Below are 13,150 nucleotides of genomic sequence, written 5' to 3'. Positions count from 1 at the left end.
GTTGAAGTACCAACCTCGTTTACAACTGAAGAAAATAAAAGGAAAAAATAAGCGCAGAATGGCAAAAGAAAATCTTTTCATTAGTAAAGTGCCGGAATGCTAAGTACAAAATTGGAGGTCGGCCGTTCAACAAATTTGAAGGCCGACCTCATTTACAATAAAAGGAAGATAAAAGTCTAAGTCCTAAGGGGCGGCAGCTGCATTGGCGTCACCGTCGGGGTCATCTATGGCGATGACCTGGGGGCCTTCGGCGGACACGGGCTCGGGGTCTGCGGCGGGGACCGCGGCGGGGACCTCGGGAGCGTCCTCGGTGATTTCGCGAGGGAGAGCCTCTGTCACCGCCGGCGCGGCTACGTCCGCCTCAGCCTCGGCAGACTCCTCGGACACGAGGGCAGCAGAAACGTCGTCGTCGAAGTCGGCGCCCAACCTCATCCTCAGACGAATCGTTGAGATATCGAGCTGGGGGCAGAACCGAGCCATCTGCCTCCGAAAGTTGTCGAAGCCACGGAGGAACCCATTTATGGTCTCCTCCTCTAGCATGTCGCGGAATTCATCCGAGTCCTTGAAGAAGTCCACGGCATGCTCAGCTCGCTCGAGTGCCCTCCTTTTCCGGGCCTCAAGTTGCTCGACCTTCAGACGCAAGACCCCGCCCTCGTATTTGAGGCCCGCAACCTCGGACTGAGTCTCCGCCAGACGCGCCTCCGAAGCGCGCAGGGCCAACTTGGCCAGGGAATGAGCAGCCCTTTCCTCCTCGAGCTCCTCAACAATGGCCAGTCGCCCAGCCTCCGTCGCTTCCCTCCGCGCTTCGGCCTCAGCCAGCGCGGCCTCCAACTCGGCGACCCTCTTCTTGGCCGGCTCCAACTGCCGGCTGAGTCGCCGAGTCTCCTCCTGACATCCTTGGGCGATGAATAACAAGGTGTCGACTTCGTGAATGTGCTGCAAGAGAAAAGAGAGAAAGCGATTATAAGTAAAAAACATACAATATGTACACTGGTACCGTCGACGATCTCTTCCAGCAATAAGTTCCGGAACTCGGCCCGGTCCGCTGGAAGCATAGCGTGCCGAAACACTGCGCGCGCGACATCGGCATCGTGGAAGGCCGAGCTCCCCTCAAGGAGTGGGGACCCTGGCTCGGCTGATTCCCCCCTTTGGCCTCTTGAAGAGCTCGGCTCGTCCGAGCTGGGGACCTCGGGGCCCCTGCTCGGCTCGGGCCCCGAACGCCGCAGCTGGATTACTGTCGGCCCTTCCTGCTGGGCGCCAGGGACAGGACAGGATGGGGCTGCCGAGCCCGCATCACCGGCGGCCGACACCCGCCCTCGAGCGGCTGCGGAGAACCCCGCCTCCGGGCCTCCCATCCCGGCCGAGGTAGAAAGTGGCGGCCGACTTCGACTTATTCCGAGGCTGGGGAATAGCCCTGCCGGCCTCGGCCTCCCGCCTTTTCAACCGGGAGAAGAGGGATGTGTTGCTGGTCGACATGTGAGGAATGTCTGAAACAAAAAAGATTTTTCCTAAGTGTCAGACCAACATTAGAAGATCAAGAGGAAGAAACAGATAAAGCAAAGATGAAACAATGCGACTACTCTTACCCTCGGAACGCGCCGAACTCAAGCCAACGCTCGCCAAGGCATCCTCTCTTAGGAGCTCGGTCAGGTTGAACCCCTTCCCGAGGCCCCGCAGGGCGTCAAGGACCCTCTGGTCCCTCGCCGAGGGCTCGGAGAGCCTGTTAAGGGCCTTCAGCCGGGGGTGCCCCCACCTCGGGTCAAATCCCCATGGCACCTCGGACGCCAGAAAGAAAAACTTCCCCTTCCACTCATGAATAGAGGAAGAGGCATCCTGAAAAAGCGACATACCACCCCGAAAGGCGAAGTATAGCCACCCTCCATCCGCCAGGTTTGTCTTTAGCAAGAAACACCGGCGGAAAACGCTCACCGAAGTCGGGATCCCATGTGCAAGACAAAGGGACAAAAACCCGACTATGGTCCTCCACGAGTTCGGAGCGAGCTGTGCTGGGACGAGTTGGTACTCCACCAGCAAGCTGTTCACGAACTCGTGCAAGGAGAACCGCAAGCCGGCCCAGAGCATTTCACGATGAATCGCGATCCGACCTGGGGGCGGCCGCGTCACCCTATCCTCCGGCCCTGCAGTTTCGAGACGAAACCCGGGCTAGAAAAAGAACCGGGAGCAGATTAACTCCAGCTCCTCCTCCGACAGACTAGATCCAACTTCATCCGGACCAAAACCCATTTTGGAGAAAAACGAAGTAACCTAACGACGAAAGAGACGGAAAAAAGGAGAGAGAAGGAGAACCCCCTAGCTAACACAAGGAAGAAACCTATGGGGGTAGTCGCCGGAAATCGCTCCGAACATCGCCGGCGAGATTCTGTTGAGAAAGAGGACGAAGGTGGAGACGGCGAAAAAGAGAAGGCAATCGAACAAGACTGCTCTTAGGGCTGGTTTGGGGGGGTTTATATAGATCCCTCTAACGGCCCAGATCGGCGGATTTGGTTTCCACCCCCCGTCTGGATTACGCCACGTGTTGGCCTCGGAAGCCGAAGCACCGCATTCATTCCGGACCGATGCCTCGAGCGCAGAACCGAGGCACCGTCCCATCGGATCTCGCAGCCTCATCATGGATCCGCTGCGCCGGATCGCTCCGAAAGACGAGCAGATGCCGCCCCCGCTCCCTTCATTTAAGAAGCCCCAGGACGCGTGGAGCGCCGATGTAATCTTAGCCTCCCAAATCTCCGTTCGGCCGATATGAGATTAAATGCGTCCGACCTCGAGTAATTAGCCTAATCCTCGATCCCGGACTACCGACTCGGCTTTAAATCCCGAGCGGCTGATCCAACACCCGACCTCAAGGCGATCGACCCAATAAATCTCCAGATCGCACCACGTGTCCGCCTCAAGGATCGACACAGCATACTTATCTAGGAAAGACGCCTTGACTATAAGATCGAGGAGCCGCCCCATCGGGTCTTGGGACTCCATCATGAGTTCGCCATACGAAACGACCACGAAGGGCCAAAAGGCACAACCCCCCGTTATAAATGCTTCGGGATGCGTGAGGGCGCCAACATAGTTCAACTCTCCTCGATCTGAGTTACCATAATAAAGACTTCTGCTTCCCGCGCCCGAGCTCGCAAGCGGCTCGAACTCGAAAGTCGGGGGGTAGTGTTGGGGGAGCGCAGCTTCTCCCCGAGTGCATGAGAACCTTGCCATCAGAGGACCGGATGACGGCCGACCTCGGGCGGCCGAGCTCGGTGCCCGACCCCGGAACATCCGACCCGAAGAGCTCCCGACCTCGGAAGTCCGCCCTCGCCGCCTACCTACCGCGGTTGCATCCTGCCAAAGTCTGGTCAGGGGCCATACCCTGCCACCGCCTCCAGCATTTAATGCACATGACCTCTGCAAACCCCCGACTCACTCAATAATTAATGTGTATCTCCGACTCACTCAACAATTAATATGTATCTCCGACTCACTCAACAATTAATGTGTATCTCCGGCTCACTCAACAATCAATGCGCGTGGCTCCTGTTATCTACAGATCCTCAGTCCTCCACGGCAAATCGGCTCGACAGTGTTCAGTCAGCCGTGACAACTCTCTGATCCCGGCCTCACCTCCGACATCGAAGCATTAATTCACCTGATCGCGCACCAACTCGAGCGACGTGCTAAGTCGTACGGCGACCTCGCCCCATCACATCCAGGTAATCCGACCCCCCTATAAAGAGGAACCCCTCCTTCTCAATGAGGGGGTTGGACTCAGAAAAAAGGAAGCAGAACGCTTCTTCCCTCTTCCTCTCTTCCAAATTTAAACCCCCTCTAACTTAAGCATCGGAGGGCCGGCGCCGGAAACCCCGGCCACCGGCTTTTTGCAGGTCCCCCCTCCACGGAGGACGCCGCTCGCCGACAGATCGCCGCCCGCCAGAGTTCGCCGAAGCTCCTCCTCCTCAGCCGACGGCCGCCCCCGGGTCCAATTTCCAGCAACAGACTAATATATACCTAATATCCTAAATCGACGTAGACTTGAACCGATATCTTAAATTGATTTTCTACAACCTGTAAACTTAAGACATACTCAATAGTATCAAAGCTATCCATGTTGCATTGTAAATAGATAAGGACGGTTGTTATTATCTCTACTCCCTCTTGATCAGGTCATCTCACAGTGGTAATTTTGTTGAAGACTCAAAAATCTCATGGGATAAACAAATCAACAAGCGGGAACGAGCGAAAGAACGTTAGAAATAGCTGGTTTAGATAAGAAGGACCAAGCCCTAGCCTCGCCCATGTTTAGCCCTAACCTGGCCCATGTTTAGCCCTGCATAATTACAAGTCTCTAACTGTAGTCTGTAAACATCGTCATGGTTTTGGCGTTTGAGAGAACAATTCAATCCAGGGTTGTAATTTAAATTTCGAAACAAAATGAGCAAACACTGCCAGAGTTAAGGTATTTGAAAAATTAAAATGAAGAAGAAAAAACATTTAGAAAATAAGGAATATAAAGGTAGAGGTATATTTTAAATAGTTATTCATACTAAAATAAGATGGAGAAGGAGCCGTACACTATTAAAAGTAACAAAAGCAATATAGAACGCCGTAAATTTTAAATCCATGGGCGTTTCTTCAATTAGTGATGAGTAATTCCCAAGTAAATTGTTAATCTACAAATAGTTTAATAATTATTCAAGCATAGTTAGGAAATTCATTATGCGAAGAAAAGTTACAAAGAATTTCAAAAGTTCTCATAATTTGGACTTTCCGGTATAATAATTGTGCTAAAAGAGACCACCCCATGGACCATTGCCAATTATTCATCTTATACTTGGCTTGAAACAGAGCAGGATGGATGGAGTTTAAAGTTATAAAATTAATCTTTTTATGTATTCAAATTAATTTTTTCATCTCTCGAACAAAATTTGTGAAGCGATAGTACATATTTGGATTGGATTTTGAAAGAATTTTATTATTAGTTGGGACATGTATCATGTCACTTGGGACATTGTATTCAGAGAGAAAGAGACCACCCAATGGACCATCACCACCTCCGATGGCTCATCCCATCACTCCTGGTTTCCGTCCACAGTGGTCCTGAGCATGACCGTCTGCCACAGAACCAAATTTATTGCAATCCAACAATCCGTCCACGCATCTCTCATAGCCTTTTCCACCGCTAGGACAAAGGGTCCTTGCCAACTAGTATCATATTTGGCCTTTCTACTTGGAAGAGCTAGCATCTCATACTATTTTGTTCCAAAGGATTTGTCTTACTCCCTCTTTTCCTTTCCCTTCTTTGCGAGGTAATTCACTTCTTCTCCTTCAATTTAAATCTTGATTTGCTTTAGCAACGGCTGCCAATTCTTCCTTCTGCTACAGATGTGTGTCGGCAGTCTAGATACATTGCTACTGTGATGTCAAAGTCACTGCACTGTTGTCACTATTGAGCTCAAGTTTTGCAGGAGACAAATTAAAGTCTACACCTAGTCATCCTTTGGAAGTAAATCAGGGAAGGGAAGATATAGGTGACATGAATATCACCAAATTCATGGTTTGGTTGATGTGTGTTGCTTCGTCTCTTTAGATAAAAAGCCATCAAAGAAGCAAAGTCTTAGAGAACTTTGGTAGATCATTTGGTGCAAAGAATCTTGGCTCTTTGATGGAGTTACCACTTCCACTAAATAATACTTATTAGTAGCGTGGGGACATGGTGTTGAGGGGAATGGACTCATCGAAAAGCACAAAAGTTAGGGTCAAATTCCTAGCTGGAAGACAAGTGCATGATTTGTCTTCAGAGGCCGTGCTCGGTAGCCTCTCTTCTCGAAAGGACAAAAGTAAAAGGTTGCGTCACATGTGTACGCACCAAAGCCTTGTGCGCCTGTTTTTTTATAATTGACGATAGGATTAGTATTCGTTTTCTTTTTTTCAGGCTTGGAAGTTGGAACTGGTTCCAATGAGGCTGAGCACATCTTTTTGCATCTATTCGACAGGTGGGCGAGGCTCAAAAGAGCTTGTGATGGAGTCCTTGGGGCATCTCAAAGCCCACTCCCTCTGCTAAAGCTGCTGCCAACTTGCGAAGTCCCATGCAATATGCCTGCAATCCCACCGTATTTCAGCATCCGTGCCATTAAAATCCACTGGGGTTCGGACACCCCAACTCTGGATTCCAAGGGAAGAACTATAGAGCTGTGGTGGGGGAGGGGGTTAGCTTTCTCCTCCTTGAAAGTTGAAAACTCTACATCGATCCCATGTCCCCAATCTCTTTTCTTCCATCTACCCTATTCCTTCTCTGAGCCAATTCAGGTCATTTAAGAAGGCGTGTGCTTTCCTCTTGGACTGATTAAGATCTCCTACTCTATGTCCTATGGGGAATATGCCAACCATGTGGGCGCACAGCACCTTGCTTCAGCAGAAGATTACATTAGGCGTGGACGAATTAAAAGACTTCAGATGTGACAATGACTTGAGATGCTGGATGCCTCTCCTTTGAAAAATCTCTACCCATCTCATACGTTGCTGCAGTAACTATGCAAGGAGAACCCCATCTCCATGGGATGACCATTCGCCCACCATAATTGTCAAAGATTAGCTTTAAAAAAAATGGCTATCACCGTCGTAGAAGGAAGCTGCCTTGAAGGCAAGAGATGGGGATATCCCAAATTCCAATGCCAGCGAGACTCGCAGACCTTGGGAGCGGAGAAAAGGTGATTTTTTTTGGTTTTTTTTTCAATTGACAAGGTTGTGAGGTTTGAGGGAGACCTTTGCATTCGTTTTTGGAGCCTTCTTGGCAGCACTACCGCATGCAACAGGATGGAAGGGGAGGCAGTAAAAGAAGACCAGAAACCTTAGAAAAGCTACAAAACATGGAGCAGGACGAGTCAACTGATATATCCATGTTCAAACAATCTCTGGCAGGCTACGGGTCTACCACCCTTCCCATATTATCAAAACCAGTGAAAGATTCGCGAGCCCCCACTCCCAGAAAAAAATAAGCAAGCATATGACCTTTGCTCGCCGTGTCCTCATCTCAAGCCTTTTACATTTCCCACGCACAAAATGCCCAGCTCCCCATTGTCATTCACCACCTCGTCCACATCCATTTGGTAACTCCCTGCCTTGGTAGAAACGCTGCTACTACTACTGCTACTTTATCCCATGCGTAAAATAAGAAGAAACGGTCGAAAGAGTGCTAATTTGACGCAGAGTTATACGAACAATAATAAAGAAACGGGAGACCAGTACGGCTCCCGCGTCTTCACCCCACCAAACCCAAGGGAAAGAAAAAGAGATCAGAGAGAGAGAGAGGGGGGGGTTTACTTTCACCATTTCACATGCCATGGGCCATTGGTAAACAACAAACACAAGGGGTTGAGTAAAGCTAGGAGGAAGAGTGCGAGGGCTTTCCATGCAGCAACATCTTATGCCATAAATGAGATATGGATCCCTTTTCCTTTTGTCCTCCTCCATAGACTTCCCAGCGAAACGTAGCAAAAGAAAAAGAGGAAACAATCAAAGAGAAAAGAGGGGAGCTAGGAAAGCTTCCCCTCGCTCGCAGATCCTTCAGTTCAACTCCTTCCACTAAAATAAGCACTAGCTAGGTTGGAGATAAGATTTGGATTGGACCGTCATAATTGAAAGCAAGCAAAAATGTTAGGTAGGTACTGCATGCAAATTGCTTTCAGGTACCACCTTTGCATTGGCACGGCAATAAATGATGGAGGGCTAGAAAAAATCCTTGCATGCAGCATGGGCATAGCCTGTGCCGGTGCCGGTGCGATGAATGCGATCTATCTTATCCACGCGGACAAAGTACGTCACGCTTGAATGCGGCCACTATGGAGCATGGTTTTGCGAGGTGGGACCTGTACGAGTGAGTTGGTGTTCCAAGGAAATCATCTACATCGACTTGTGGGTGGGTGCGCAGAGAACCCCTTTTTTTGAATACCATGCCACCAGTGCTATCATGTCATACGACCTACCACCACCAGTCTTAGCCCATTTCCTATGTTCGGCCCATATCAGTACTGCCCCAGGACAAGCACACAGTGTTTACTTGTTCTCTTTTGATTGGCATCTTCTTCGAGTCCTCTCCATGGCTGCTACCATAGTTTATGTATAGGTTGCAACAATGGCAATAAATATATGAAAGTAGCTGGGCCAGCTAAATATCCTTGTTGAGTTTGGCTGTGAGTTACTTAGAGTCGTTTTCTTTGTTACTTGGAGTTGGAGTGAGTCTCAATGTTTTCCAATCCCACACTCAGGATAACGTAAAAATCATGAAGGACAAAATAAACCCGGCCCATCCTCTTCTTCCCTTCCCTGTTGCTCGACAAATGGCATCCATGGCACTCCATTCCTCATGGGTAGTCCTTTGATGGATTATATATAAAAATAGATAGTTAACAAGCGAGATGAGATGCTGCCCTATTTGGTGTTCCAAATATTTTACCAGCTTTTTGTTCGTTTCTCCCCTCCTACTCTCCTATAAAGCTACATAAATAATGAGGCAGCATTTCTTAAACGCACGCCCCTCAATCCCCATCCTTCACCGACATTTACTCCTTAATAGAGAACATGCCGGGGCCACCAGATTCATCTCTCTCTATCTCTTTCCCCTTTCGCTGCCACTTTCTAATACAGAGATCTCGTACACCTAATGCAATGGAAGCACAAGCTATATCAATTATAAAAAGCACCAAGAAATCACGTAATAACAAAACTTTGTAACCTATAATAATTATATATAAATATATATATATATATTAGAGCAAGACAAACGGCCCCCTCTTCTAGGTCAAAAGCATATACCCTTTCTACAAAATCATAACATGTCATCAAGGTTTGTTTTGGAAAGGGCAGTTCACATGGCCTTGATAGCCAGAGACATCTGGAGAATCTTTTAGCGAGAGATTAATTTTGACGGTAGTTATTTTTTTAGATAACTTACTTAATTTCGATGGTAGTGTAATTGATGAAGGCACTCATTAGAGGACGATACTCTTCTGACTTAGCGGCTGCTTATTTGATATCATAGTCCCAATCTCATGTATTCAAGATTAGTATCGAGAGCAGGTCATATTCTCCAGAAAGATGATTCGGTCCAATTATTGTTTTCTTTCAACGCGGGTATCCTTCAATACTTCATATGTTTACAGGAGGCGAATATGATTCATTGCACTCAAATTAGATGATCTAGCCCATCTATTTTTAGCAAAAATAATAAAAATAAAAAACCTTTGGCAATTTTATTTTCCTTATACCACAATCTCAATCCCGATATAAATTAAGTAGTTCATATTTTTCCTCAAATTCTAAACTTGCCTGCGCGCGCATTATGGGCAACAACCTGTTCCACGCGAGGCACGACGGCATACGCTACAAAAACAAAACGAAAAAGAATTACGAACTCTTATAAAACGTTAGCTTACAAATTCAAACACCATTACGGCAGCAGCAACGACGCTCCGATACTTGACGTATCGAAACGACACGAGAGAGAAACCAAAAAACTCGACGGTCCAGCCATCAGACGGTCGAGGCGAACCCCCAAACAAGGAAATATATACGAGAAGACAACATTAGATGGACCCAAAACAACAAAAAAAAAATCAGGACATGAGGATTTGGAGGGAGTCGCTCTTCATGGAGTGGCAGATCGGACACGCGTCGACCATCGGTTCGCAGTCCTTGCACAAGCAAAGGTGCCGGCAGGGGAACAGCAGAACGCACACGTCCCTCTCCTGGCACATCTTGCACGCCCTCCGCAGCAGAAGTTCCTCGTTCGGCCGCGCGGCCGCCGCCGCCTCCCGCCTCTCCTTTTTGTCCTCGAAGCAGCACGACTGCGCGTCGTCCGCCGGAAACGTCGCCGCGCCCTCACCGTCCCCGTAGCCCTCGCAGGCCTGATTGCAGCCGGCGCCGGCGGAGGCCATGTTCTGGAGTAGTACCTGCTCCACGCTCGTCTTGAGACTGTTAACGATGGCTTCGTTGTTCTTGGCGACGTTGAACCAGATCTGGTTCTCGGCGCTCATCTGCCTCACCTTCTCCTCCAGCTCCGCATTCCGGCGGCTCGCGGTCTCCAGCTCAACCTCCTTCTCCCTCAGCCGCTTCGCCACCCGCTCTTCCACCGCCGACACCAGCGATCGGCAATACTTCTTCCGGACCGCCTCCAATCCCGATCGAAGCCTCTCATTCTAATCATCACAACACATCGAACCGACGTCAGAGCCCCACAAAAAAAAAATCAACAGATATCAAGAATCGAGGAGAGGGATCGGATCCGGTACCTGGAGGCGGACGAGGGCGTCGATCTCGAGGTTCTGGTGGTACAGCTGGGAGGCCAGTTCTTGCGCCAGGGGGGAGACGACAAGCGGCGAGGCGGCGGCGGAGATGGAGACGGAGTCGGGGCGCCCGCTGGTAGAAGTCCCGGCGGACTCGATCAACCGGCTATGCACGTGCGACAGCTGGGCGGCGTCGGTGGTGGGGGCTTCGGCAGCGTTGTTTGGCTTCAACGGAAGCGCGCCGAGATTGAGACTCGGGTAGTGGAAGACGGGGTTGGGATGGGGCAGTACCATGGTCTCCTCCTCTCGGATGCGCTTCCGGGGCCCCGAGGCATTGCACGTCAGCTCGCTCGTTGGATCGCTGAACACCGTACAGTTGTTGAAACCCTGCTGCTGCCCTGCTGCACCAATCACAGCCGTTCAATGAGCCCATGACCTCATAAGAGACGAGGTGGGGAGAGCAAAGAGGAGCCCGGAGAGCTCACCGAGATGAGTGTAGCCGCCGAGGAGACTCCCGATATGATGGTGGCGGGTGCGATCTTGGAGCATCTGGAGGTCTTCCAACACGCTGTTTCGAGACCTGGAGAATGGAGTACTGAGAAAGAGCGAAGGATGTTGTTGTTAGGGAAGGGAAACCAAAAGGAGGGAGGAAGCGAAAGAAGCGCTCTTAAATTAACGAATCCCTGGGGGGCGCGCTCACCTGGAACGGAAGTCCGGGGAGAAAGCGTCGGATGGGTACTGGGCTTGCACGGCCATTGCCCGGGCAATTCCGATATCGCTGGGATTCGATCCCTTCTTCTTGTGCGGCCAGCGGGCAAGAGAGACAGGGAAAGAGATAATTTTAGTCGAGACGCGGGATTTAGGGTGAGAAGGGCGAAATGGCTCGAGGAAGGTATAGGGGTTGGTATTTATAGAGGGATGGACGATGGACACGTAAGACAGGAGGTGCGGGAATGAAGAAACCAACAGGTCGTGGGGGAGGCAGGGATTGGAAAGCGAACGGACTGGTAACTAGTCATAAATTAATGGTAAAGATGGGCGGTCTACCCTTCCAATCTATGGACGGTAAGGGAGTGATCGTGGCAACGGACGGTCAAAAGAGACGTGATGATATCTACCAAAAATAAAAAAAGAGGAGGGGGCATAATTAATTAATTAATTAAATTTCTTAAGTGGGATTAAGCAACAGCGAAACGTTTGCAGGGATGTACGTGAGTTAGGGAGTTCATTTCCTAGTGACTTGAATTGGAAATAGATATTCTTAGGAAGAAAATTATTGCCATTTCTTTCCATTTATGAGAAGAAAATTACAGGACTCGCACGCCTTTTCATCCTCCTCCAGCTCATTTTGGAATCACGGGGACAGACTTTTTACGTCACCCTTGATGTGTGCAGCTATTTTTGGGGAGACCTACCCTGCCACTCCCATGACCGATTCCTTCGCCCCGGCATTTATCTGGCCGGTGCCACGCATCCAGCTTGCCATTCTTGCGTCTTGTCCACAGCTTCCACGCCCTGCAGCGCTGGACCACATTAACAACCCCACCCGAGAAGCTCACTCCCCTATGGCATCTGACGCATTCAATGGAAATAGCGTGACCGAAACCAATTTTTAAGACAGAGAGCGAGATAGATTTCACACATAAATCGAGCGGTAAAAATAAACCGATCCATGCTATAACCGTTACGTGTGCGAGTAAAAGTAAATACTAAAGCGGTGAGAGAGAGAGAGAGAGAGAGAGAGAGAGAGGGGGAAGGAGGGGGGATCGGGCGAACGGACCGACCTTGGGAAACCCAACTTGTCCACGTCACCGCGGGCTGAGGCACGGCCAGCGTTCCACGCCTTCGTGCCTTGGCCTCTACGGAACTTGACCCAGGACATGACGTGGCCCCTGTCGGGGCGTCACACCTACTCCTCCCCAGTCCTCACCCTCTCGGTCCCCGTGACAAGGGAGCAAGCCAAAGTATGGTGGCATCCGCATTGGTGGGCTCATCGCCTTCCCTCCATAATTCCTCTGCTCTGTTTTCGTATCCTTTTTGTTACGATTCGATGACGAGGCAGGGTTTGTGGGAGGGTTACCGGTACCATTCACTGCCACTGCTATTACACTAGGGGCAGGTTGGAGCGCTGTTAGTGTCGGGTCCTGGTGTGACCAACGGCCCCTGACAACAGTGTCCCCCACTCCTCTCCTATTATAAAACTACCCTTCCTCGTACGCCGATGCACTCTTGTTTCCCAAGCAAAGAGACCCAACTCAAACAAGAAAGGAGTGCTTGCCTTGTAACCAGAGCGTGTGCATATATAAAATGTAGGGCCACGACTCTTGGTGAGTGGGGGCTCCTCTCCAAGGCGTCCGTACTAGCTTTTCTTTTTTTAAAGAAAAAAAAAAAGAGAAGGGCGAGGCCGGGATTCTCTTTTTGCCTTCAGAGGTTACTGTCATGGAGTCAATTTTTCCTGCTATCTATATTTTACTTTTCCTCGTGCAGGGTTGGGGAAATTCCTCCGTCCACTCCGTTGCTGCTGCTGCTTGCTGCCGCCGCCGCCGCCGATGACTGCACCCCGCTGCTTGCCGTAGATGGCAGTAAAATAATTACCTCCTCCGCAAGGGCGTGAACAGAGAGGAGAGGGGTGGGTGGGTGGGTGGCAGGCAGTTCGCGGAGTGCGCCAAAAGGCACGCTTGAGGACACGGCGGTCAAGCCGCGGCCCCCGCTTTCGGGAAGACCGCCGCGACCGGGACGGAACGATGAGGCGACGGACACCGTGATGGATGGGTTGGGTCAAACGAGGCATCCCAAAAGCAAGCGCAAACCGCCCCTCTCCCTCCGCTGTAAAATTTTCTGATGCTCTCCATCCCTTTCCCCAGAACATA

At 50.2% G+C, this 13,150-nt stretch overlaps 1 protein-coding gene across 3 annotated transcripts; it reads right to left on the bottom strand.

Annotated features, from left to right (window-relative positions):
* Nucleotides 1-9,388: 9,388 nt before the first annotated feature.
* Nucleotides 9,389-11,241, bottom strand: LOC103712352 (probable BOI-related E3 ubiquitin-protein ligase 3). Of its 3 annotated transcripts, none has more exons than XM_008798849.4 (4): nt 10,981-11,241; nt 10,766-10,875; nt 10,287-10,681; nt 9,389-10,193 (listed from the first exon to the last, which is right to left on the bottom strand). In XM_008798849.4, the coding sequence occupies exons 1-4, from the start codon at nt 11,034-11,036 to the stop codon at nt 9,612-9,614; spliced, it is 1,143 nt and encodes a 380-aa protein (XP_008797071.2). In that variant the 5' UTR covers nt 11,037-11,241; the 3' UTR covers nt 9,389-9,611. The 3 variants fall into 3 exon arrangements, with proteins under 3 accessions (XP_008797071.2, XP_008797073.2, XP_026662468.2); XM_008798851.4 differs by having other exon boundaries at nt 10,287-10,678; XM_026806667.2 differs by having other exon boundaries at nt 10,766-10,860; nt 10,981-11,177.
* Between the last annotated feature and the right edge of the window lie 1,909 nt (nt 11,242-13,150).

The sequence above is a fragment of the Phoenix dactylifera genome, unplaced genomic scaffold (genome assembly GCF_009389715.1).
Source record: "Phoenix dactylifera cultivar Barhee BC4 unplaced genomic scaffold, palm_55x_up_171113_PBpolish2nd_filt_p 000117F, whole genome shotgun sequence".
In the NCBI taxonomy this organism is placed as follows: Eukaryota; Viridiplantae; Streptophyta; class Magnoliopsida; order Arecales; family Arecaceae; genus Phoenix; species Phoenix dactylifera.
Note: the sequence above shows the minus strand (reverse complement) of the source record. Positions and strands in the feature narration are given on the sequence as shown.

What these genes read in the sequence shown, in the direction of transcription:
- LOC103712352 (XM_008798849.4), bottom strand. Translation starts at nt 11,036, where the DNA reads ATGGCCGTGCAAGCCCAGTACCCATCCGACGCTTTCTCCCCGGACTTC. An exon ending in TCCCCGGACTTCCGTTCCAG is followed by an intron (nt 10,876 to 10,980) that starts GTGAGCGCGCCC and finishes GCTCTTTCTCAG; the next exon opens with TACTCCATTCTCCAGGTCTC. An exon ending in CGGCGGCTACACTCATCTCG is followed by an intron (nt 10,682 to 10,765) that starts GTGAGCTCTCCG and finishes TGATTGGTGCAG; the next exon opens with CAGGGCAGCAGCAGGGTTTC.